The 26,090-nt window shown below is 39.7% G+C and overlaps 1 protein-coding gene across 4 annotated transcripts in view; it reads left to right on the forward strand.

The window, feature by feature from the left end:
- The window catches only part of DIP2C (disco interacting protein 2 homolog C), a 320,043-nt gene that overhangs the window by 200,404 nt on the left and 93,549 nt on the right, over positions 1 to 26,090 (forward strand). For all 4 annotated transcript variants that reach the window (XM_057416491.1, XM_057416492.1, XM_057416493.1 and 1 more), the window contains 7 exons: positions 2,424 to 2,549; positions 3,391 to 3,600; positions 9,698 to 9,829; positions 11,183 to 11,302; positions 12,245 to 12,442; positions 21,850 to 21,941; positions 25,798 to 25,908. In XM_057416491.1, the coding sequence (XP_057272474.1) occupies positions 2,424 to 2,549; positions 3,391 to 3,600; positions 9,698 to 9,829; positions 11,183 to 11,302; positions 12,245 to 12,442; positions 21,850 to 21,941; positions 25,798 to 25,908 (989 nt within the window). The remainder of the gene's footprint in view (positions 1 to 2,423; positions 2,550 to 3,390; positions 3,601 to 9,697; positions 9,830 to 11,182; positions 11,303 to 12,244; positions 12,443 to 21,849; positions 21,942 to 25,797; positions 25,909 to 26,090) is intronic.

Genomic DNA, 26,090 nt, shown 5'->3' on the forward strand with positions numbered 1-26,090 from the left:
TAAGAAACACAAACTCTTAGCGAGCATGTTCAGGTGTGGGGTGAGCAGGTAGGGATTTATCCTGAGGACATAAAGATTACATAAAGATTTACATTCTTTAAGTTGTTAGCCTGATACTTTTCACATAGACTCTACAGAAGATAAATTGTTTTCTGGTTTGATGTTAGCATTGCAGTCTTCCTCTAGTTTGGTCCATCACCTGCATGGCTCTTTTAGGTATGGTTTTCCAGCTTTGCTGTTTGCTTTTCTTGCTTTGCTTTTGCTGACATGCTCATCCTCTTCATGATTTAAAACAAAAGCAGAAAACAATTCACAGAAGCAGCTGATAATGTTTGTTTTCTTAGACCTGTTCCTCCCTGCAGTCTTTCATTGAGAGGTGCTTAAACCCTGGCAGAAGACAGGGAACACCATTATTAAAAATGAGGCATTGCAGCTTATAAGCAGAGTATATCATCTAGTCATCCTTCTAGTCATCCTTCCCAGTTGTTATTTACAACAGGGTACTTTTACTGATGTGATCCAACCAGCAGCTTTTATGTAAAGATATATATACTCTTCTATTTCCTGTTGATCTTCTTGCAGAACATTGCCCATTCAGAGCTGCCACTACATCGATGCAGGAGTAGGAAACAGGCTACATGCTGCCAACCCAGCCCACAAGGGTGATCTTCAAACAGATTCAGCAGCAGCAGAAGTGGGATCACTCTGGATTAAATGTGTTTCCACTATGCTCCTACTTCATAAACGGGAATAGCTAAATTATGCACACAACTTGCTGCATTTTCTACAGCTGATAACAGTGACTGGTTAAAAGGCAACATCTAATGTGCTTGCAATTGTGTGCCAGAGAGTCAATATGCAGCCAAAGGGTCAAAAACCAGAAGTGACTTTTGTTGGCTGCCATGTGTTTTACACACAGTCTCCTCATGTGTTTCTTGTTCTAAACGCATAGAAATACAGACAACAGTGCAAGGTAGTAAACTAAAGGCAGACTTAATTTATTATATAGTTATGGTAACAATTAAAGAACTTATACAAAAAAAAGGCATTGAAACACGTCATTAGCACCTTTTAGACATGATAAATGGCCTTTTTCAAACTTGGCGAGGCAGACAGCTGTATATACTTGTGAAAGGCAGAGAAGCCCTTCACTGGGGGTGTCCCCATGGAGAAGGGATCTGTTGGATGCTTTGGAGTGGGCTGGTGTGGGCTGCGTGTAGCACCTGCCTGTGAAGCACCAGGCCTGTGCTCAGGGTGCTTTTTCTTATCATTCCACCTCAGGTGAACCCTACGCAATACTTACTTTTCTGTGAATAACGCTGAGTGATGGAGGCAGGAGGAGGATCCTGCATCAAAAGGAGCATGTCCAGCAGGTCTCACTCAAATGAGACCCCACTGAGACCACACCTGGAACACTGCATTCAGTTCTGGGGCCTTCAACACAAGAGGGATGTGGACCTGCTTCAGCGAGCCCCCAGGAAGCCACAGAGATGATCAGGGACTGGAGCACCTCTGCTCTGGAGACAGGCTGAGAGAGCTGTGGTTGTTCAGCCTGGAGAAGAGAAGGTTCAGGGGAGACCTCAGACCAGTGCCTAAAGGAGGCCTAAAGGAAAGATGGAGAGGGAGTTTTTACAAGGGCATGTAATGATAGGACAAGGGGGAATGTATTTAAACTGAAAGAGAGGAGATTTAAATTAGGCATAAGGAAGAAATTCTTTACTGTGAGGGTTGTGAGGCACTGGCACAGGTTGCCCAGAGAAGCTGTGGCTGCCCCATCCCTGGCAGTGTTCAAGGCCAGGTTGGATGGGGCTTGGAGCAACCTGGTCTAGTGAAAGGTGTCCCTGCCCATGGCAGGAGGGTTGGAACTGAATGAGCTTTAATGTCTCTTCCAAATCATTCTGTGATTCTGTGATATGGGAATAGGGGAACTGCTGCCATTTCTCTTGTAACATTTCACATACCTCTCACCTTTCAAGCAAATGTTTCTGTTAACATAGTCTGTGTAACTTTTGTATATATTGGAAACCCCATTGATTTAAAAAACAGGCAATGTTAGTACACCATGCTTCCACTGAAAAGAGTGATGGCTGCTGAAGTAACAGCTCTTGGTTAAAACAGTGGTTTACTCTGGGGAAGCCGTGTTCCTGCTCTGCAAATACTGGAGCACTGCTCTGGGAATATCATCCAGCTCAAAGGGCTTGTTTGTTCGTACAGCACTTTTCACTATAGCTGCTTTTTCTACAGCGAGAAGAGCTCCTGCAGTTCCTCTGAGATCCCGTACGTTCCTGGCCTTTCATCATGCAATATGTGTTGTCAGCCAAGCTGGCAGTTGAACGAACCTGCATGCAGGTGCACTGAATACACAAACAAACAGCTCATGTCTGTCTTGAAATCTCTAACTTGAAATATCTCTTTCCTTGCAGATGTCCACACAGAAGCAGTTCAGGCAGCCCTTGCTAAACATAAAGAAAGGAAAATGGCAGTCCCCATGCCCTCAAAGCGACGTTCATTGGTGGTGCAAACATCAATGGATGCCTACACACCTCCAGGTGAGCATCTCTGTGTATTTTATGAGAATTTTAAAAATGGTTCTTTGTGCTGCTAAAGGCTAATAATCTGCATGCATAGAGAGTAATGGAGATGCCATTTGAAGGACACTGAGCATAATGTTGAAGAATGTTTGAAGAGAAAGTGAACTTAATGGTTGGAATGTCAATAGGGGTAGTTTGCATAATTGCTTTGCCCTTTGTGCTGCCTCAACTTGTGTTGGTCCTTTTGGTCTTGAGGACCTAACTATGGCCAGCTAGTCATATTGTTTGTGAGCCAGGGTTCCTTTCAAGTTTCTGGTTTATTCCCTAACACAGTAATGTTACGTTTTTACAATTATTTGTGCCATTCCTTTCAAAGGAATCACTGAATTGCTCTTTTACCTACTAGACTAAATGCTCCACATCTCATGCAGTCTTGTATTTACTGCATCCAGGTGGGACTGCATTTCTCACTGAAGGGGGTACTCTGCAGCTGGAAAAGTGTTTCACACTTTGTGGAGTCAGCTGGGGAAACTATTTTGGGTATTCTGTACTATTAATACATGGCTGGAGATCTTCAGAAGATCCTCAAGCCACATTATAAAGGAAGATTGTTTTATTATCCTTATTTTTGTACAGTAATACACAAGCCATGGCCTTAGAGCAGGAAAGCTCTTTCAGTGCAGTGTGCAACTGACTGTTTCAGGGCTTTCAGTGTTACAGACTGCTCTTATTATATTTGTCTACCTTCATGAGTTTTGCTTAATGGCAGTTATCTTTAGATTTGTAATATGAACATGCTGTATTTCTGTTAAGAAAACCTGGAAGCACTGGAAGTTAACAGGCTGTTTTTAATTACTAGATACTTCTTCTGGTTCAGAAGATGAAGGCTCCGTACAGGGCGACTCCCAGGGAACTCCCACCTCAAGTCAAGGGAGTATAAACATGGAACATTGGATCAGTCAAGCGATCCATGGCTCTACCACATCAACCACTTCCTCATCCTCGACACAAAGTGGAGGCAGTGGTGCTGCACACAGACTAGCTGATGTTATGGCTCAAACCCATATAGGTTAGTATACAGTATATGGCTCCCAAATTCCTTAGAATGTGCAGTTGCAAGACTTCGTTACTCAGCACTAAGAAAGGGTCTCCTTAGGATCCATCAGCAAGCAAAATCAGTGCATGGCACATTAGGGACTGCTTCCATAGAAGTTTTTCCCCTATTGATGCGTCACCTTAATTACATACTTTGAGTGAATTTGATAATTCTCCTTAACAGTATGTCCTCTTAAATAGTTTGGGGTGGTTTTTTTCTGCCCTTAGTTGAATCTAGAATACGTGGGCTGGGATATCTCATTATTATAGTCCTTGGGAAAGACTACTATATACCTTCAGAGAAGAGAGCTGTTAATATTAGTAGCTTGTTTATATCCTTTGGAAAGACCCTAGAAAGTCAAAGCTGTCTTTCCATTACGGATAAGCTTCACAGACATTAATTATTTCTGAATATTGTGCAATTGACATTAGTCTTCATGAAAATGAGGCAGCTATTTGATTAGGTGTGTGGAAAGCAAGGCTTGTTTTCCCTTCATTCTCCAGGAACTGCTGTTTATCACTTGAGGCATCTGCTTTGGGTGTATTCTTGGTGGTGCTGTTGAGTTTGGGTTGTCTCTCTTGAAAATCTGTTGGAATCTGTATTGGAGCAGAATAAAGCAACCTTACTACTGTTCTGCTACACATATGAAATGCAGTTTTGTGTGACTGTTCCTAAGCTGATCATTCCTTTTCAAGTATATGTAATGAGGTCCATGAAAGCATCTTAAATGTTCCTGATTTTATGTGCTGAAACAGTAGTCTCTATCCCCCCCCTTTTTTTTTGTTATTGCTATGAGTATAGCTTGATGTAGAACCTGTATTTTCAGACAAGTAATCCTCTCACCATGATCTGGAATCACTGAATTGCAGTCAGGGGTAGAATTTGTATTGTATTCTTAAAATTCATGATAAACTAATAGCCTAGAACCTTATTTTAGAGACGTATACACTTCTGAACACATTATTCATTACATTTGGTTATTTTCTGTAACTTCATCTTGAAATGCTAGAGGAAATTACAGCATAGAGAATTAAATTTATCCAAACTCAGAAAGGTTGCATTACTCACACACTAAGTCTTAATGTGTCTTTAAATATAGCTTCTTTATAATGTGACATTTCAGTAATTTTAAATCTGGCACAGTATGTCTTCTTTTATAATCACTGAGTTCACAGTAAATAATACAGCATTTATAGAGCTAAATTAAGATGGCAGTATTCTGCAGAAGAAGGAAATTCTACTTGTTTCACTTGTTTTATTTTGCCTTGTTGTTGACTAGGAGGGTGTCTCCTGTGAAGGAAGCGGTTAAGCTTACTTCAGTATATGCATATTTGCATTTGTTCTCACAATAAGATATCTTAAATCACATCTCTATTTGGACAGTAGTTTTGATGTAGTAATGTAAAGGTCATTTGGATACCAAATATGAATGATATCTGCTAACAGATTGAGACTGTGATCTTAAGGTTACCATCAGTCATTACTAAAATCACTGGAAATGTAAGAGAAGCTGCACAGGTGATAGCTATAAGATGTATTTCTTCATGGGTGAGCTGCTTTCTGCACGGATTTGAAATTAAATAACTCTTTTGTTTCTTTTCAGTCCAAGTAGGTGGATTTTGTGTTTAATTGCATTCTAAGAGGTAATAGATTCAAAGTATTCCCAAAGATAGCCTTGCTATTTCAGAGACAGTATGCCAGTGATCGTAGATGAATAATCCTCTTTGGTAGGAGAGAAGGGAAGGGAGAAGAATAATCCCATTCTTTGAAGCTCATCAGCTACTGAAGACAATGTCTTCTTGATCACAAAGAATGTATTTTTCCCATGGTGTGATGTTTGTTTGGTCCAGGGAATTGCTTTCCACAGACAGATCAGCCTGCAAGAGAGAAATCATCTGTAAATATGTAAGGATATACTGCTACAATCTGAAGATGGAAGTTTTGATAAATACATATTTAAGGAGCAACAGTAAAGACCTTTAATGACAACAACAGCAACTAAAAAAATGCTCACTGTTCTCATATCCACTAAGATTTGACCTCCAAACTGCCTCGCAGAATCAAAGGGAGAATTTTCCAATTTAAGAACTGGAATGCCATCCTGAGAAGGGATATGATAAAAAGCTTTGGCTGTAACAGAATCAAAGTTCAGCTTTGTGGATAATTGAGATAATTTGCATAAGCTATTATGTGCTTCTAATATTATACTGTGTATTTAATTTGGCTGCTGCTGTTGCTCTATTATGGCCAAAATTCTAGTTTAGTATAGATATCCTTTAAATATTTACTCTCACATTTAGGATGCTCAGGTGTCTATACTAAGCTACAGGGAGAATCTCTTAGTTTGGCAAAAGTATCAGAATTGTGTTGGGTAATTCCTAAAGTTAGTATTCAAACCAGTGAAATCTGTAAAAAATACCTAATATTCTGGCCCATGTTTGCGTCAGCACTGTATGTATGTCTAAGTTGTTTAAGCTCTGTTTTGTCTGTAATACATGTTTTGGATCTATACATACATAAAAATCAAGCACATCCCAAAGCTCAGAAAGTTTATGTAATGGAAATCACACAGTGCTTGCCTATGATTATAAATTTAATATGAAGTTAAGCAGCTCACTGCAAAGTTTTTGTCCTGTAGGTGCATATAATGTCTTTTATGTATACTTCAGATACATTTCTCTGTGAAAATCAGTGACCTCTACCCAAATTAAAGGCTACATAGATTTCTAATCAAAAACAAGCGCCATAAGGCTTGACTGATAGTTCTCTGACAACCTTAAAATTCTTACGTGTTCTGAGGAGCTTAGTTTAAAATACATAAAATACATAAAATATGGGAGCTTAGTTTAAAATACTGTCACCTGGATATCAATATGGAAAAGCCCAGCTGATGGAGAAAGCTACAGCTCTAACTCTGCATTTCCCTGCCCTGACAACCAGAAAAGCTATCTTGTTTGGGAGGAAAAGCTGCATTTCCTTCAAGTATAGTACTGTGGGGGTACTTTCTGAGTTCCCAGAGACTTTTCAAATACGTGGTACTTACATGTGCTTCCAAACTTCCACTGGAAAGTATTCCTCCACCTCTTTGCTTCTCATCAGACATGGGCTCTGTCAGTGCACGTACTCTGTCCCTGTGTGAATGTGCTCTGCATCGTTGGTTCTTTTTGATTTTCATGAAATGGGACAAATTGTATAACTCCAGTGGCACAAATGAAGAGAGCCTTAACTGGAAACAGATGTTCTGCCCGTGATCTTCTGATGTGAGAATATTGGAAAAGATGGGAAGAGGAGGTGATGCAAATATGTGTGTTTGATGGAGGAAATGCTTTGAAGTCATGCAGCTGTCACAGTTTCTGCTTCTTAGTCAACATATGTGTCAGGATCATTATTGTTAACTAAACCTCAAAAAGTGCTTCAAGTTACCTAAGACCAAGCAGCTCTGTACAGACTGTGAACAGACCGTGTCCATAGTCCAAGCCTGGATTGACCTTTCTATGCAAAAAAGGGTACATTTCACATAACACTAACAGTTACCTTTTCCTTTGGAAGTCATTCAGACCAAATTTTTGTCTGTATGACTTTAATTCCTCCAAGCCTGACTCTTGAGAAAGGAGCGAACCGAGGATTTGTAAATCTAATGGATGAAACTTGCTGTAGATATTACCATGGGAAGACATCTGTTAAGCAGATACTATAAAGGAACATGGCAAGACAAACCTTAATGATACTATTCTGCTGGATAAGAGTTCTTCTTAATGGAAATGTAAATACCAGATGTGCAGGCAGGGTGCTAAAACCCCACTCTTTGGCTAGCCAGAGGTGGACACCTTGGGAAAGAAGTAATTAGGTGATTTGAAGTGCCAGTAGTGCTTGTTCAAAAGGAAACCCTTTTACAAAAGAGCAGGAAGCTGCTTTCTCATGTTATTTTATCCTACTCAGCACCATGTGTTACAAAGAAATATTTGGTTTCAAGTGTATAGATCTGAAGAGAGAGCATCTCTGCTGTGTGGTGCTTTGAATCACCTGTCTTCTCTCCCATGCATTAAAAAAAAAAAATAAATCAGCTCGCTGCTAAGACCTGAAAGCAAATACTTTTAACTCCAATTCAGTTTGCCTTGTAAAATATGAAAGATGGAAACACTTCACTGAAAAGATGTAAACAATTATATTTCTTACTTTAGAAGGACTTTCTCATCTTACTAATAGTTGACTAACTACTTATTTTCTTTGTCGTGATCTCCTCTCCTATTTGCATGGCAAAACTGCATTATTAGTGAAGGATAAAAGGATAAGCATCAGCATTTTTAAATTGACTTAGTTATTGAGTAATTCAATCATGATCTATAAAAAGCTCTTGCCACTTAGCAAGAAAGGGCAAAAATTGTGCTGAGTCTGAAATAGTTGATAATGACAATGCAAAGACATGTAAAATGAAGACATTATTCAGATAATTACCAGCATAAACTCCATTGTCCAAGCTATTATACTTACAGTTGGTCACTTATAGCACAATATAAGTTGTTTATTTCAGTAAAAGTATGACAGTGCATGTGACCAGGATCAAAAGGCTTGGCTGGACATTTGTAAGATGCATGACATTTTCAAGTGGCACCATAAAAGCCGTCTTGTGTTATCCTCAGCCAGATATTACGGTTGAGTGACAAGGTTGAGTCCTTATGATGTTCATGAATATAAAAATTAAATAACAGCTATAGACATTAATATCATTTCTTAAGTTTTCATTATGATTGTCCATCAAATGCTACATTTACATAAGAAGTATACCAAATAAGTATCTAATACAGCATCCTGTTAGTGTACGTGTAGCCAGAAAAGTTGGTTATCTGTTTTGATGGTGCTTTAATTTGGGATTGAATGAACAATAATTACAGTCATCCAAAATTCAAGGCTCATGAAGATTCCTTATAATTTGAGGTGAAATATACGGCAGAAATTGGTGTTGTAGTAGAGTTATGGCACCATAATGCTTATAGGGCAGATTTAATAAAAAGCACATCTTGAAAATAGTATTGGAACAAGATCAAGTTTTTTTTAAAGATTCTTACCCTGTTGTAAAATGGAATACATCCTTCTTCACTTCAGCAGCAGCCAAATGAAGACCTGCCTTCTTTTGTATCTCAGAGGCTCCTGGGGATCATTTATGTCAATTGAAAAAGAAGTTGGTATTTGCTGATGGTATTTACCTCCATCTACTCTAATGCTGATAAAAAAACGGGGAAAAAATTATGAGACAACCCATACAAAGAGTACAAAGATGTAGGTAATACAGACTCAGACTTGAAAACAGGAAAACAAACTGTGATAGCATGCTGAGTTATCAGGCTATGAAAGAGAAAGATTAGCTCTGTGGAATTGTTTAGGAGTGCTGGCATGAGTCAGATCAAATTTTGTTTGCCTTCTGGAAGGCAAGTCTTTGTTATGCGGAAGAATTGTAATAGCTCTGTCTAAAAATAGTAGACAAGCAAGTGTCCATGCAGAATGCAAAGGTCATGTTTCTTTGCATTTTCTTGCTTTCCCCTGGAGTCCAGCCCTGCTATGATTAATTTTTAACTCATATGCTAGCAAGTTCCTTTCTTAACTAAAATTGGCGTAGTCAAAATACAGAGGTTATAAAAGTGATATGCATCGCCACTTGCAAGTGATTGACAGCATGCTGTGTTCTTTTTATTTAGAAAAAGAAACACGGTAATCTATCAGAAGTATATTTGCCTGGGTCTTTTCTATTTGCGGCTGTTCACAGGCTTTTAATTAGTATAAAATTAAATGTCAGTGGAGAACCTAAAACGTAATTTTGTAATTTATGTTTTTTTTTAGCCTATTGCTTATACGATTGCAGACATACAGCCTCTGCTTTAATCAGTGCAAACTTTATTTATTAAAATCATGCTGTACATTATTGTTGTATACATTCATTTTATGCATTGACTTTAATGCCTGTTCGGATGTTGGGGTGGGGGGAAATAAAATGGCATCCTTTCCTCTCCCCTTTGCTTTTCTGCTGTTCACCACTAGAGGTACACAGTTAAACCTTTTAACTTCTTTTTCACAGAAAATCATTCTGCCCCTCCAGATGTTACCACTTACACCTCAGAGCACTCAATACAAGTAGAAAGACCGCAAGGATCAACGGCACGGGTGGCACCAAAGTATGGAAATGCTGAACTTATGGAGACTGGTGATGGTATGTCACAAAACCAGACTGGGTTGGTTTTTTTGAGTATCATAATCTTTTTGGTGATTACTTTATACATTTGCTCATTGTTTTTTCTTTCTGAGCACTTTTCCGGTACAAACACCTACAAAGTTGCAGCAACTTTACAAGCCTAAAATAAACTGGTATAAATGGAACTTATATAGAGAAATATTTCTCAATAAGAAGAGCTGACTCCCTGTAGAAATTGTTTGGCAAAATAAACCAGTGAACCTCTAGATCTTCTTTTGTCATGCTGCCTGGTTACAGCTATCTGTTTTGTAAATGGCAAAGAAAGTGACATGGTAGGATGGCTACATCTTGAAAAGTGATGTGTTTTAAGTTTTATTTTCTGGTTTGGTTTGTTTTTTTTGAAAAACAGTTATTTGTAAACCCTTTCTTATTTACTGCTCCTCTTTTCTAAAACTTATTGAACCATATTTCAATAGGGCTTGGAATTGTTGACCAAGTGTATCGCATCGCATCTAGACTTAGCAGTCTTGGCTCTAAAAAACACTTGGTAAAAGTTTTGGAGCCAACCTTATGAACAGGTAGGAAGTTGAAATTCCTGCAGTGCGGTGACAGAAAGCTCTATTCGCTCTGGAACAGACGACATGAATGTCACAGACACTTTGTACATGACTAGGGAAAAGGAAGAGGGGTGATTGATGGGAATATATTATAAAAGTGCCCCTTGCCACATGCTCCTTTTCAGAATTACATTTTTCCAAATGCTGTACGGGCAAGCATGCTCCCTTTGGAGATTGCTGGTTGGTGGGATTGGCTGTCGGGACATTCAGAGAATACAGGGTCATGGTGAAGCAGTACAAGGATATAAACCATGTTCAAGATGGATACTGGACAGATGTCCACTACAGGGTAAAGAGCAACCCAGAATAAATTATAAGCTCATGACCTACACTCTTTGCTGAGCTACATTCTAGTCAGACATCATTGGTATGAGCAGTGATCATGGGGAGAGTCAGTGCCTGTCTTCTCAGTTACCATTGCCAGTGCCACCTGGAAGAGTTCTCTGATGTTACTGACATTGCTGTAGGGAGGATTTCTTCACTGTGCTTCTCTCCCTCAGTCTGTGTGCTGTTTACCCTGTAATTTTGCAAGCTCACTCTGACATTGTTGCATTGTTTTTATTTAAACTAGGTGTTGTCGTTCCTTTTGCTGAAATGATCTTAATGTCTTGATGTTGAATACTTGAGTCTCAGCATGGCATGAAACTGTAGTTGTGGTCACCTTGCAGTCCTAGACTTTTTCTTACCCTACTTAATGTCTGGTGGCATTCAGCATAGCAGTCAACTGATGTCTCCATTGATCCCTGTCCTGCAGGAGTACCAGTGAGCAGCAGAGTGTCAGCAAAGATTCAGCAGCTGGTCAATACACTAAAACGGCCCAAACGACCACCATTACGAGAATTCTTTGTAGATGACTTTGAGGAATTGTTAGAAGGTAAAATGACTGTTTTTCAAAAGGTTTGGGGTTCTCTTATTTAAACTCTGTAAAGTGTTTGTCTCACACATTGACTTTTTAGAAAGCTAAGTAAGCCCTCCCAGTACCAAAACCCAAAGTAACAAAAAACACCGGTATTCTGTGCCATCTGCTTGCAGGGAGCTTGGACATAGTGCTGTAGAGTCAAAAGTCTGTCTTATTTGCTCAGCTCCTGGTTCTGCTTGCAAAGAAAAGACAGAAGAGAGTGGAGGGAAGCTTTGCTTTGAGAACATTCAGCTGTGGGTTACAGCCATTGCTTTTAAACACCAATATGAGAAAAACTGTCAGTGAGGGAGCATGTTAATTTTTTTTGTACATCCTTTGCGTAACATAGAAGCACAGAAAAAAATAACTACATGTAAGGTAGAAACAAGGATAAAGTCAATAAATGGAATATTTTTTTAAGGAGGCCAGTGCTTTGAGAATTGAGATTTGCCAAGATCTGGAGATTTAAATAGTCTTCGCAGTCGTTTATAAGAACTCACTGTAACAGAACATGACTTAAATTGGTCTGTTACTGATGACTTGTTAAAGTATATTTTTTCAGTAGTTCATCTCATTATTGCATTTTTGCCAGGAAAAAGTAGTCTCCATCTCTCTTCAGGAGTGAAGACATGTGGATTATTTTGAAGATAAATATAAGCATGCTGCCTCAGCAGTTTCTTTCTCTGCTTGTAGAGCTAATGTAAGGATAAGCACATGCATTCCTGAGATGTTTCAGTTACTTCATCTCTGTTAAAGTTAAAAGTTCATTATTCTCTTATATTTCTCTGTTACTTCTCAATACCTTTATTGTTATTGTTTTCAGGATAGTTTGCAAAGGTAACTTGTTCTCTTGGTTACACAGGTGTACCCAAGGTATAGAATTTACATGGTAACTGTATATCTTTTCATAATCATAAGTTCAACAGCCAGATCCAAACCAGCCAAAGCCAGAAGGAGCTCAGATGTTGGCTATGCGTGGGGAACAATTAGGTGTGGTTACAAATTGGCCGCCTTCTCTGGAAGCAGCTTTGCAGCGATGGGGGACCATCTCACCGAAAGCTCCTTGCCTAACCACTATGGATACTAATGGAAAACCACTGTATATTCTCACTTACGGTAAGCACTCTTCAGACTCCTTGTGCTTTTATGTATTTCAGACAGTGCCTCTGTTTATGGTAAATGCATAAATATACAGTGGAAAAGAAGCCTTCTAATGATGCATCTGTTCCATTTCTGAGTAGGGTAAGACGATTCTGAAGCTGTTGGTGTCTGATAATGGTTTGCTGAGGTATTATAGAAATACTTATTTCACAAAGAGGAAAGAGCTGAGTAGATACACCCATGGAATCACAGATTATTAATTAAAAACACCTTTTAAATAGACATACATCCTAGGGCAGATTTTCCTGAAGATTCGTGTCTATATCCATTGCCTTTGGATATCGCCCAGGCTTTTTTCTGCAAAAGTAGAACCTGGTATACAATATTCTCCAGCTTCCTGAAGAAGTTAAAATAGGAGTATTATCACGTTCTACAGACGCTGTAGTAAGTGTGATTTGAATTATTCCTCCTGACGTGCAGTTGAACAGCTAGCAAATATATATCCCCGAAACAGATTTGCCAGGATATATTTCAGTGTCATCTTCAGTATGTTGATAAAGTCCAATATGTAATGCCTGACATATATTGCAACCAAGAAAGGGCAAATAAAAATAAACATAGGATATCCCTGACAAAAGCCTCTCATATAGCTTCTAATTTTGAGATGTTCAAGGGGCATTTGGGAGATGTTCAGCGGAATTATTAAGAATAACTGTCAGACTTTGAAAGCAAGTTGGAACACTTCTGTGTACTATTGATACGGATATGAAAAATTATTTTCCTTGTTTTATTTCTACCTTCTCAGGGACCTAGAGTTCTATGCAAAGAATGATGCTGTGATATAGAGGTCTCTCTGTTTTGTTTAGTGCTGAGTGCTCCTTTCCATTCAGGAGTCAGACTGAGTTATGGTCCCTGGCTAAAAAGATGTGTGCTGCAAGTTTGGCATTGCAAATAGCGTTAAAGGCTTTTAAAGCATAACAGAACCATTGCAACTGAAGGTCATGCATGAAACATTTTCCGTTCAGTTACCTCAGAGTTAAGAAGTTATTTAAATCGGGGGGCAAACATATGATTCACCATTGATCAGTGTTTTACTTCCTCAAGGACATTTACTTGGAGCTAGAGAAGAATTTTAAAGTTTGCAATTACATGTTTGCAGTAGAGAAATTCATATCATCTACTGAATGCCCTAAATAAATAGGACAGGAAAGGAAATTAAGATGTTAGTAAGAATCAGACAATTTTTCTGAATATGGGATTCTGTCCAGAGAGCCTGAGCATATGTCCTGCTTCGCCTGAAGGGCTGTAGGCTGAACAGATCAACCTTAGGAACTCATCCACATGGCTCACAGAGCCACCTAGCCTGCTTCTCTGTTCTAACATTTCCAAACCCCTCTTCTAAATTGTCGAAATCCTGTGAAAAATGGACTAAAATTCATGTTTTCATTACTTTCATTTACCAGCACTCTAGGATATGGTATTTACTGTTGCCTTTCAGTAGTTTTCTGAAGTAAGAAGAAAAAAAAAAGTTGCTTTTTTTTTGCCTTTTTTCCCCCTTCTTTTTATAGATAAAAGAAATTACAAACCAAGCCATTTCATAAGCGATTTAGTGAATTCTTCTCTGCTAGCTAGCTTTCAAGCTGACATTCTTCCTCATGGGAAATTTCCAGCATAGAAACACAGAATGATTTGGATTGGAAGGCACCTTAAAGCTCATTGTCCTGGGTTCAGCAGTAGCAGTCATGTTTTTTCCTTTGTGTTAACTGGTGCAGTGCTGTGTTTTGACTTCTAGTTTTGAGAACAGCGTTGGTGAAGCCGATGTTTTCGGTTGTTGCTAAGTGATGTTTACCCTGACCAAGGACTCTGTGAGGCTCATGCTTTGCCAGGGAGGAGGGGAAGCTGTGAGGAAGCAGAGACGGGGCGCCTGACCCGGGCTAGCCGGGGAGGTATTCCATACCACAGCACGTCATGCCCGGGGTGGGGGGTAACTGGGAGTTGCCCGGAAGGACAGGGGCTTCCGGGTGGAACTCGTTTTCTTGGCCGGTGGTATCGTATTCTCTTCCCTTGTTATTTTCCCTTATCATTGTTTTAGCTGATAGTAGCGGTGGTGATTTGTTGCTGGACTGTTCTTGTCTCAACCCGTAGGAGTTGCACTCTCTCGATCCTCCTCCCCGTTCCTCCGGGAGCGGGGAAGGGGAGAGCCCCGGTGTAGGGAGGGGGGGGAGACGAACACGGACCTTGATTGTTGTCAGCTTGGCACCACTCACTGGGAGTGAGTGAACAAGTTACCTGACTGGGTTTAAACCACGACACTCATCTAAGTCCAACCCCTGCCATGGGCAGGGACACCTTCCACTAGACCAGGTTGATCAAAGCCCTGTCCAGCCTGGCCTTGAGTACTGCCAGGGATGGGGCAGCCACAGCTTCTGTGAGCAACCTGTGCCAGTGCCTCACAACCCTCACGGTAAAGAATTTTGTCCTAATATCTAATCTAAATATAACCTTTTTCAGCTTAAAACCGTTTTCCCTTGTTCCATCATTACATGGCCTTGTAAAAAGTTCCTCTCCAGCTTTCTTGTAGGTCCTGGTTAGGCACTGGAAGCTGCTCTAAGTTCTTCCCAGAGTCTTCTCCAGGCTAAAAAACCCCAACTGTCTCAGCCTGTCTTCACCCGAGGGCTGGAGCACTTTGGATGCCGGAGCATCTGAGTTGCTCTGGGCCTCAGATCATCTTTGTGGCCAAACCTTTCAGGTTATGTTGGGAGCAAAATCTTCAAATGCAGACCTTGCTGCATTTACATGGTGAAAGCTCATCCCATCTTCCTCTTAGTCTTGATTCTTACAGCAGGGTCTCTCTAGCCCTGAAAAAATGTAGCGTTGGCCTGTTGTGTCTCTCCAGGATGCTTTCTTACTTCCCGTTGCTGGCCTTGCGTGCTGAAAAGGAGCTGAGAGGCCGCAAAACTCTCCTCTCCAAAGCTTTCCTCACAGTTCTTTTGCTGTCCTGTCCAGAGACATCTGAGAGTGGTCAGACCAATGGCCAAGCTATGACATGCACTGACAGACAGCAGTAGCTTGGTGTGGTAAGACCACCTTGTGTGATTCACTGGAATGTGTTTCCCTACCTAACAGTGGCTGATGTGGATATGATCCAGTTAGTGTGGATTTAAGTGGTCAGTGCTCTAGATCATGATCTGCTGTTTGACCATAAATGCCGAAAAGTTTAAAGAAATATCTCTTTCAGCTATTGCTTAAAATCATCTCTGCCTCCCCATTCCTCTGCAGGAATTCATCTAATTTGTAATGCTTTGTATCTCCTGTGTCTTTTTCAGCATGTTTTATGAGCTTTTGTCTTCATAGCGTGTCAGGACTGTTTCCCTCCATGTGTCTCAGATTACTGCAGATAGAAGAAATAAATAACTGCACTTCTAGGCTTGATCTTTTTTCTTTTCCACTCAAGTTTTTGAAGCTCTTTGCCTCAATTCTTGAAGTTCTTCTCAGTGCCCCAGTTGTAATCTTTATTTAATGTACTCAAAATTCTTAAACTGTTTCTGGTGAATGAACCACTATGAATGTTACTTATTTCTCAAATATTTTGTTCCTCTGGGAACTTGGTTTAGTGGAGAACATCTTAGTTGTAAATCAAATCACTGAATATGCATAAATGGTAATGTCTGAGGTATGGGAATGAAGTATGTCTTTATTGGATTTTATGTAAGTCTGAATTCTGACTAAAAACCTAATATGTGCTTTGAGGAATAGGAAGACAATTTCTGGCTCAGACAAAGTTAATCAGAGTAGTCAGGCATCTGGTCTTGGCATTGGCAGCATTAATAATGAAGCACTCATGATTTCTTAGAGGAGAAACATGAATAAAAGGCCAGTTAAATCCTATATAGTACTTACGCTATCACAGTTACTTTTCTTACTTAAAATGGTTATTCTAAGAAGATCAGAAAGCCTGGGGGACAAAGTAAAAACCTGAAAGTAATTTGGGAATGAGGAAGTTTTGAGCTTTCTTACTATAACCATTATTTAAAACAACAGAACGGGTACCAGTTAACTACATCTGATTCTGATAATCTCCTTTCCTTTATCTAACGCTTTCTGTAATCAGGTATTTTGAGGCCAGAGTCATGCTGCCTTAGCAGAAGTGATGTAGCTTGTACTGGTGATACCCTGAGATGGCTAAAACTTAACAACAGACTGAAAATAGCTAACCCCAGGCCATGGCCATGCTGCAGCTGGTGTGTGACCCGCACCTCCCATGTCCTCTTGCTGCAAGAATCTCCTAGGCCAGGGATTTCGCAGTTACCGGGAGGAGAGAGAGGGAATCAAGAATCTTCTAACCAAGTATTCACATAACCAGGCTGTCGTTATCTCTGAAATAACTCAGTGCTTGCTTGCAGATGTGTGGGTAGTCATGGTTCAAGTCCCTAGATAGATATCAATCTTGTGATTGTTTAATACTTTAAACCTTTATTTCCTTAATTAAAAGACATAAAATTGCTTTTAAAAATCTGTATTACATTCTATGATTACAAGTGGAGTATTGAGCTCTATAATGGCAGTTACCTCTATTCTGAGTATGTCTGGAATTTTTTATGCTCTGCAGCAGAACGCTTTCTTTCTTTGGATTTTTATCCCAAGACAGCTTCATTTACTGCTCAGGATGAATTTAAAGAGTTTATGAAGAAAGGGTTAACAGGGCAGCAGAACTGTGACTGTTATTTTGCAAAGCAGAAAAAGTGCCCCTTTACCTGCATAGCATTAGGAAGTTTGCCGTTTGCACCAGATTTAGTAAATACCCATTCCTATTTCATATAAGAACTGTTGTACTGTGATGTTGAGAAAATGAATATTTGACAAAATTATTTGCAGTTAAACCTTGGCAGTCTCACAGTTGCTGTGCATGGAAACTGGTAAGCAACCACTGTTTTGGCTTTGTTGAGTTAGTGCTGTGTGGTTCTGAAAAGCAGCCTGACGATGATAAGGAAATTGATTGTGGTTTGTTTTCTCTGAGTTTTCTCCCTGATACAGCTTTTCTCTTATAACCTTCTTTACATTCAACACAAACGAATAGTCCTTTTACAGACTTGCAAAGGAAGAAGAAGGGAATTTAATTCAGTGCCATGTGGAAAGCATCTCGTTTTTGTTAGCTGATCCCTTTTTGTGTGGGTTTTGAGACCTGGTGGTTTCCTTTACACTCATAAAGTGTTGCTTAATCAGATGGTATCAGCTATTAACACCCTCTGGCTTGCTAAATTTTAGTTGGTAAAAGGTACTACCTTCTGAATAGACTGTTTAAAAAAGAACAAGATTGAATACAAGTGAAATGTAAAATAGGTGGTTGCTGGTGTAGAGTTGCTACTATTCAATTAAATCAAATTTCCAGCCGCAAAAGAAAAGGGACTTGCCCCAAACAGGTGTTAAGAGTGTTTGTCGCAGCTGTCAGAAAGTTAGATACTGTTTTCCATCCTGTTGTACCAAGAATATCTGCGAATGATGTCTGCTGGATATGGCTCAGATTCAGAGGCATAGCAGTACTTACTGATACCTGCTGGGCAGTGGGAACACTCAGCTCAGTTTGCAAGTGTGTGACGAGTGTTAAAGTCCTCCCTGCATAAACACATGCATGCGAGTCTGGCAGCAGCTCTCTGGGCAAGTGACAGAAGTGGCTGAGGAAGATGCAATATGGATGGTATTCTGGAGGGTGCCCTCGTGCCTGAAACACCACTGGACACTTGAATCTCTCACTAATGACTTATCTCTGTAGCTGACTTACCATTTCTGAATGTAAGAAAGTAGCTAGCTGCTCATGTATGGCTGGTGAGCAGATCAGAGCCTGGCAGTCCTGTCCCTGGTGAGGCAGGAAGGAGTGCTGTTCAAAAGAACCCACTGCAGTGGAGATGTGAGCAGGAAGGTGAAGAAGAGGAGGGCTCACAGGGTCTGTTCTTTACCTGGGGAGGCAGCAAGGAAGCAGGAGTGCTGCTTGAGGTTCCTGCACCCAGCAGCACAGGCTCTGCCAGGCTGCAGGCAGAACTGAGGAGGGCAGCTTTCTGCTGTGGCATCATGGCTGGAAGAAAGGAGCACAGAGCTGAAACACTCACTGGCACTGAGCTGTTCCATCGCCACTAAATGACACTTGCTTTCATTTCCTACATTGGCTCTCCTCTCTTCAAGCCAACATATTAGAAGATTAATGGCACTGTGTTTATCTGAGGAGGTCTGGTGCTTCACTGCATTCTGGACAATGAGGTGTAACCTCAGCAGCCCCAGACAGCCAGTTTTCCTCTGTAGCCTGTGTAACGAAGACAGTTGACCCTGCACAAGAATCGGTGCGGTGGCACCAAGCCCTGTCTCAGAGCAAAAGCCTTGGATGAAGCACAGCTGGCCTCCTCACCAAGGCCTCCCTCTCCCGCTGAGCAGATGTGGCACCACGTGGAGGTCATGGCAAGGTCACAACATCGGGATTTGTGGGCGACGTTTCAGCAATCGGCTTTTTCCCAGCGGCGTCTAATCCCCCAAGTCTGCAAAGTAAGAATTACACTGAATTGCAACCTAGGCAGAACTAAGGAAGGAAATACTTCAAAGATTTCCTTCTCTATAACATCCTCCGTTACTGAGGGCTTTTATCCTGCAGTCGTCAGGTCCTTTGTGTTTCTCCGTGATGCTGGGGGGGGCAGACATCCAAAGTGGCAAAATAAACACATGGTTCAGTCCAGCCCTGGTCAGAAGCTTGTGCCCCATCCAACACCCACAGATCTGTCCCTGATCCTTTGTAAATTCCCAGCTCCAGCTTCCGCCTTAATGCTCCTTTTGTAGCCCTTTTTTTATTTATTTTTTTGGAACACGGCTATATACCCTGGAAGAAAAATTGCAGGCTTCCTGTTGAACACGATCCAGATCAAGATCTGCATGGACTTTGCTTTGCCTGCATGGGAGGATCCTCATGGGCTCTGCCCACATTGGAGCAGCAGCAGCTAGGGCACGCAAGGCCTGTGAGGGGTGAAGTCATGGAGCATTTTGGGACTGCAAGAGGGACTGTATATTCCAGCTCCATCCCAGCTGAATGCAAACTAGCCTATTTGTTCCAGTTTTCCACAGTTTTGTACCCATATTCATGTGCAGTTAGCTCAGCTAATCAGCATAGTTTGGTATTGCACCAGTAAACAGAGCAAGAGAGGGCTCTGTGGTGATGGAAAATTCAAGTCTTTTCTGAATGATAGAAAATACTATAGGAATTTTTTGTGCAGCTCAAAATGTGTTTGAACAGAAAGGTGAGGAATTAGGGAGGCAGCCTTATATGCTCTATGTTTCAGAAGCTGAAGTAAAGAGCATCATGGCAAAATGTATTTAAATTATTTCAACCTTTACTAGAAAGTACCCATTCAAATTTTCTTAAGTCTTTGAGAGAACTTAATTTCTCCATTTACTCAGATCTCTTATGTGGAGATGGTTGTACTACATACCTGGGTACTTCTGAAAGAATGCTTCTTAATACTTTAACATGAATAGCCGTTAGATGGTGCATTTGATAGACAAAAAATTAGTGTGAATATGTCACAAATGCAAATTTAAGACTTGTAACAGATTTAATCTGTGTCGTTCAGAGAGAACTTTTTACAGCAGCCCCTTTTGTCTCTCAGAAAAGGAATTAAAATTCAGTGTTCATTTCAAGCTTGAAAGTGTTTTGTGTAAAGACGGTTCTTTCTTGCCATTCAGAACTTAAGCCAGGCTTTTGATTTCCTTTCTCCAATTTTCTGTATCATTACTAATTGCTCTTTTAAGTTTATTGCCATTGAAACTTCAATGTTTGAAATCTTTAAGAAAAAGAATTTTCTCTTTCCTAGGGCATTCTTGGTTTTATCCGACTCACTTGTCAAGTTCAAGTGTTGTCTGTAGTAGCTGGAATGCTTTTAAAGACTTTCTTTCTTCAAATGCAGGTAGTTCTGCCATAGTGCTGTGAGGGTTAATCCTGCAGATATACTCCTGTATTCATGCTGAGTTTCCAGTGAAGCAGAATTGAGTCATGTTTATTTCTGAGGACTGAAGCAGTTCAGCATGCAAATACTGGAGGAATTTTAAATAAATTTAAACTTTACAAAGCATAATCTGACCATCCGATATTACAGTTTTCACAAGAAGTCATTGAATTTAGTACTTTCTCAGTAACAAGTAGCAGTGACCCTTCCAACTTTAATTAAGAGGAGGAAAAGAAAAATCTGGCCTTCTCATTTTACTTCATATTTACATCAGATTTGAATGTTAAAAAAATTTGGTAATATTGCATTTTATAACCAGGATGCAGAGAAACTTCTTGTAACTGCTTGGCTTAGTTATAAATAGCAATGTTGTATGTTTGAGAACCTGAACCCCATAGGTAATCTGTTGTCAGAACCTATTACTGTTTAGGTTATTGGTGGGCATGAATTAAAGATTTGTTACTGTCAGACTGAGTACTGCTTAAAGACAGTACCTAGAGGCCAGCCAAGAATGACGGCTATTACGTTCACTGTTGTTCAAATGGAAATAACAAGATGTCTAAACAAAGGCCATCTGAAAGGGCTTGTGTAGTTGGAAGATGCCCATCTCTTGAAGGATTAATGAAAGGTGTGTTACATGGCCAGTGACGCCTTGATGAGAGAGATAATTTTTTTCTTTCAAGAATATTGGGGTGAGGCCTTGGTAAGGATTAGCTGAGCATGGAGCTGGAGAGATGTGAAGTAAGGGAGAAGAGAGACAGTAAGAAGGAAGGGTATATGGGGAAGTGAAATGAAACTAAGAAGAAAAAGCCAAGTTAAATGGAAGAAGGCCCAGAATTAAAACTGAAACACAGATGTATAGATGTGCTAAAAATTGAAGGGTCCCTGCTGCTTCAGTGTGCCCCTTTGGCTGTGGAGTGTTTTGTATCTGTTGGGTTTTTTTTCTTTGATTCTTGGGACTCCTTTCCTGTTTTCCTTGATGGCTTGGTGTGAGAGGATTGTCATCATGAAGCTTGAGTAACACCCTTGGAGTTCAGTGTGGGCTGAAATGTGACCTGTTGGGCTTGCTACAGCTAAGGGTATTAGGATGATGCCAGGACTTGATGTTCCAGCCACTTCTAGTGGTTAACGTTTTGAGTCAAGGTCCAGTTTTCTCCAAAGTAAGAAACTTCTGCCATGAAGAAAACTATACTTCTATACTTACTTTTTTTTTTTTTTTTGTACTTTTCTTTATTTCTTTAAATGCTGTTGTCTTGAAAAAAGAAGTTCAAAGAAAGCTTCTGATAAGTATTTAAATATTTGCACTAGTCCCAGTAGATAGACAACTAATAGGAATGTTCCTGCTACTATGTTTTTTCACTGCTCAGGTATTCTTTCTCTTTAAAAATCTTGTAAAACATAAGAAGAACTTTTAAATTAATTTCACATTTTTTGTGTTAATAGGCAAACTTTGGACCAGAAGTATGAAGGTTGCTTACAATATACTACATAAATTAGGCACAAAACAAGAACCAATGGTACGACCTGGAGACAGGGTGAGTATCTCAACTGGTTTTAATTACTAATAATTTATTTCCCACATTGAAGAAGAGAATGAAGTATTTGGGGTGCTCAGAGGAAATTAATGAAGTGGAATTCGGGGGGGTGAAATGTGCCTTTTACTCAGAAAATGACAGATCATTCAGACAGATGTTTTGAATTGCATAATCAATAACATGGACTGATACTCGCTGAATAGTAGCATGAAGTTTTGGCAACATTAGCAATAAACTTTCCCATGAAAAGTGATTTTTGGACATAGAACAGCAGTCTGTTTGGCAAAATCTTGCTTATGGAGTCTGAAGGTGTCATGTGGGTAAAAAACTTACTTAGTAAGGACTTTGTAGTTGTTGAGATGGTAGAAACAAGAGAAGCATTGTGGAGGACATAGGCAAGCATAGTAAGCACATTTTGGCAACCAGTTAAATGAATAAATTATGCTGACTGATAACATGGAAAACATTTCCATTCCTGTTTTGTGCTGCAGTTAGTGCTAGAGACTGAATCTAGGTGAGTGAATAAAGTCTACAGAGAGCAAGGGTTAGAGGTAACACTTGAAGTCGTTAAATGAAGACAAGAGCATCCTATGGTTTTGGTAATGATGTACTTACAAACCTACCCCTTTTTCTGTCGAGGTTGACCAAGCCTGCTGCTCCTTTTCTCTGCCATCCCATTCAGGTCCCATTCCAGGTTAACTTTACACCATGGAATGGATATTACAGAAAAAATCATCAGAAATGCAAATTTTAGTCCTGCCTTAGTGCGTAGAGTTGCGAGGGTGGGATTAAGTCTTCCTTCTCCAGGGTCTGATAGCAATTCTCAAACTGATGGGATAGCAATTCTCAAACTGATGGTTCACTTGGTTCTCTTGTGCCACATGTGAGAAACATGTCTGTCTGCATTGCACTTTTCTTAGGGCTTCAAAATGAGAGCATACAATATTGTGTCTGAAAAGAAGAAAGAAAAAAAATCAATTAAACCTGACACTCCTTCCTATGTTTCTTTTTTGAAATTAATCATAAAGAATTTAACTAAAAGATCTCTAGATCTTTAATCTGTTTCCTACAATGGCATTCAGACAGGAACAGGATCTGAAGAATCTCTTTTACTTGACTTTCAAGTGTGTCTCTAAGCAACAGCAGAAGAAACAAGTTGTTCAAGTGTACACATCAAAACAATCCACCCAGAAAGCTCCAAAAAGAATAAATTTCACTTATGGGCAATGTGCATCTCTCCTTATCTACTGTGTGCTACCTCCCATCTTTGTTTACTGCGTCAGTCACTGGCATCTCCTAACATTAAGAAAGGTGTTGTAGATTATTCAGGCTGAAAACTGGAAATTCAGCCAGTGCAGGACATGTGAAGAACAAATTGCAGCTCTTCTAAAATAAGTCCACCTAAATCACAGTGAAACAAATGTTGATAGCTGAGTGCTGAAAGCATATGCTTTGGAAAAACATCTTGCCTAGCATCCCTATGTAGCAGAAACATGATCATTTGAAGCAACTTCATGTTGAAGATGAGGTGTTGCTGTACTTCTGATGTTCTAGGCTGTTATCCTGTCTGTTATGTCCCTGTTGTAATAACATAAAAGCTCACTGACCTCTTTGAAGGTGGCTTTTTATTCTAACTAATGTATTCTGTGTGACAACACTTAAAGGTAGTTTTGAAATGAAATACAGGCATATATTTCTGGTCTTTTCTAAATGATGATGTAATTATTTCCTTATGTTAATGCTATATATAATTTGTAAAGGCCTTTTTCCCTTTCAAAACATCTTCTATCAATACAATCTCTGTTTTTCATGACTACCATTTCATCACCTATTAGGTTCTTTTTCTGAGAAAAAAAATAATTGAATGTGCCTGCATTTCATTCCCTGTTTCTAGTATTATTATAGTACATGACAAACTCCATTTGCCTTCTATAGTAACTTCAGAAATTTAACCTTGTGTCACCCCAGACAGCTGCCTGGAAATTAAGCTTGCCCTCTGAAATATCTACTAGATAACCAGATTCTCATCTGGTAATATGTACCATATGGTTTGTTTTTCTTCAGCCTTATCTCTTTTTGCTCTTGCACACATTATTTATTTGCTTGCTACAGGTCTGTTAGTGATTGATGTTTTTTGGAGGGGAAGTTAATGCCTCATTCCCACTGGACTTCAGTGAGATTTTTTCACCTCTGTCAGCCCCTTTGCAAAGATTCCCAGCCAAAGCTTCACTGCCTTTATTTAAGCAGAGACCAACACAAACCCCAGCAATCCTAGAAGTGTCTTTTGGGATCTTTTGATATCCTTCAGATATTGCTGGGCTCAGCAAACTCTACCATCCCCACAATGCTCCTAGCAAAATCCCTTTCTTTCCATTTCCCCTGAGGCTGTTTATGGTGTGTACATGTAGAATGCATACGGTAAGCTCTGCACAGCCATCTCCAGCAGTTGGATTGTTTTATGTGTAAGCATACAGATAAAGTAGGATTGTCTTTTCTGTGAAGTTCTCTTTAATAGTTACGAACTTAGGCTTAAAAACAGAGGTATTTTGGACCCACTGGGACAAGGTTAGTTATATTTCTGCTAGTTTGAAGAAATCAAGTTAATCTGTGGAAGGTAACTACCTTTGAAGCTCTGTGAAAACTCTGAAAACACAGTCTCCAGTAACTGAACGCTGAATTGCATATGGGAATGTGATGATTTTTCTTTGAGATATCGAAACACAGAACTCCTATGGATGTCAAAGTAGTCAAAACTCAAGAATTATTAAGTAGTTTCAGCAAATTTTAAGATGTTGTAATAATACACTCTGATCCTGTGTGCAATCCCAAAGGAATTAAGTTTTAAATCATTCACCATGCCTATTTGCATGCCGTTTCAGTTGACCAGGCAGGATAGTTACCAGCTGCATTACAGCTGTTTAAGACATGAGCTGAAAACATCCATCTTACTGACCCAAAACAAAAATGTAGACAGAATCTAGGCACTGAGGTCATTCACCAGTACATGAGAGCAGTAGTATTCCCTGACCTTGTAGGGAGAGTTGGGGGCTCTCTAAGCCACATTCTTACCTCTCCTTCCCCTTTGCCCAAAGATCTAAGACATAGTTTGCAGTGCTGCAGAAGTAGAGCGCACAGTTCAGCATGGTGGGGGAAGAAGGGCACCTAGTGAGCATACAAGTGATTTGCTATGATCTATTTTAGGTATTTTGTTATCTACATAATTCCCTAGCCCTAGCCCTGAAGCTGTGAAGTTCAACAAATCCAGGCCTAGGTTGGCAAGCTCTGGCCAGCTCTGGATGTGGCATTTGCTTCACTAGGTATCAGTTATTTGTGTTCACACTGTTCACAGAGACTTCTACGCTTAGGACAGCAGACCAGTCCTAAAATGAGATTGTTGTATGAGGCAAAGCGTAGTGAGACTAAATAGAACGTGTTAATGATTAACATAATGCATGGTAAGTCTGGGTAATCTGAATTGGTTACAGATCCACTTTGTTTTCAGTGACTTCAAGCAAATTATTAAATTAGAATGTAAAATTATATTAATTCCATTTACTTTATTATTTAACATCCATAAAGCAAACAGTAAATTGAGAACCAAATGAAAGGTGTTGTCAATGTAGGAAACAATACAGCATGCAAATGTTTAAATACATCCTAAGTGAAAATGTTCACAAAAAGAATACCTAACAGAATAAATCCCTTCTCATTCCTTATATATCTTTCATTAGGTATTTGAATAGTTATCATAGAAATGTTTTGGTAATCATCTCTCTCCAAAAAGGAGCACAAACCTCAATTATTGTTATCTAAAACCTGGGATAAAACATTTTTAACATGTGTCTCTCTGTTTCAGGTAACACTTGTATTTCCTAACAATGATCCTGCTGCTTTCATGGTAGCGTTTTATGGCTGCCTGCTTGCGGAAGTTGTCCCCGTTCCTATTGAAGTGCCGCTTACAAGAAAGGTAGGGAACTGAATTTTTTCTCTATACTGCATTTTAAAACTTGTGTCAGAACAAATCACAACTGAACATAGCTTTTGAGTACATTTTTGTGGTTATCTCTGAATCTGAGGATACAAAGATAGTGCTGTATGGTGGGTTATATATAGTTCCTCCTTTTCTGTGATGGAAAATGTGAAGATGTG

Source organism: Pezoporus wallicus, unplaced genomic scaffold (genome assembly GCF_028554395.1).
Source record: "Pezoporus wallicus isolate ANWC-B61680 ecotype Strahan unplaced genomic scaffold, APGP_CSIRO_Pwel_v1 contig_3847, whole genome shotgun sequence".
NCBI classification, from domain to species: Eukaryota; Metazoa; Chordata; class Aves; order Psittaciformes; family Psittacidae; genus Pezoporus; species Pezoporus wallicus.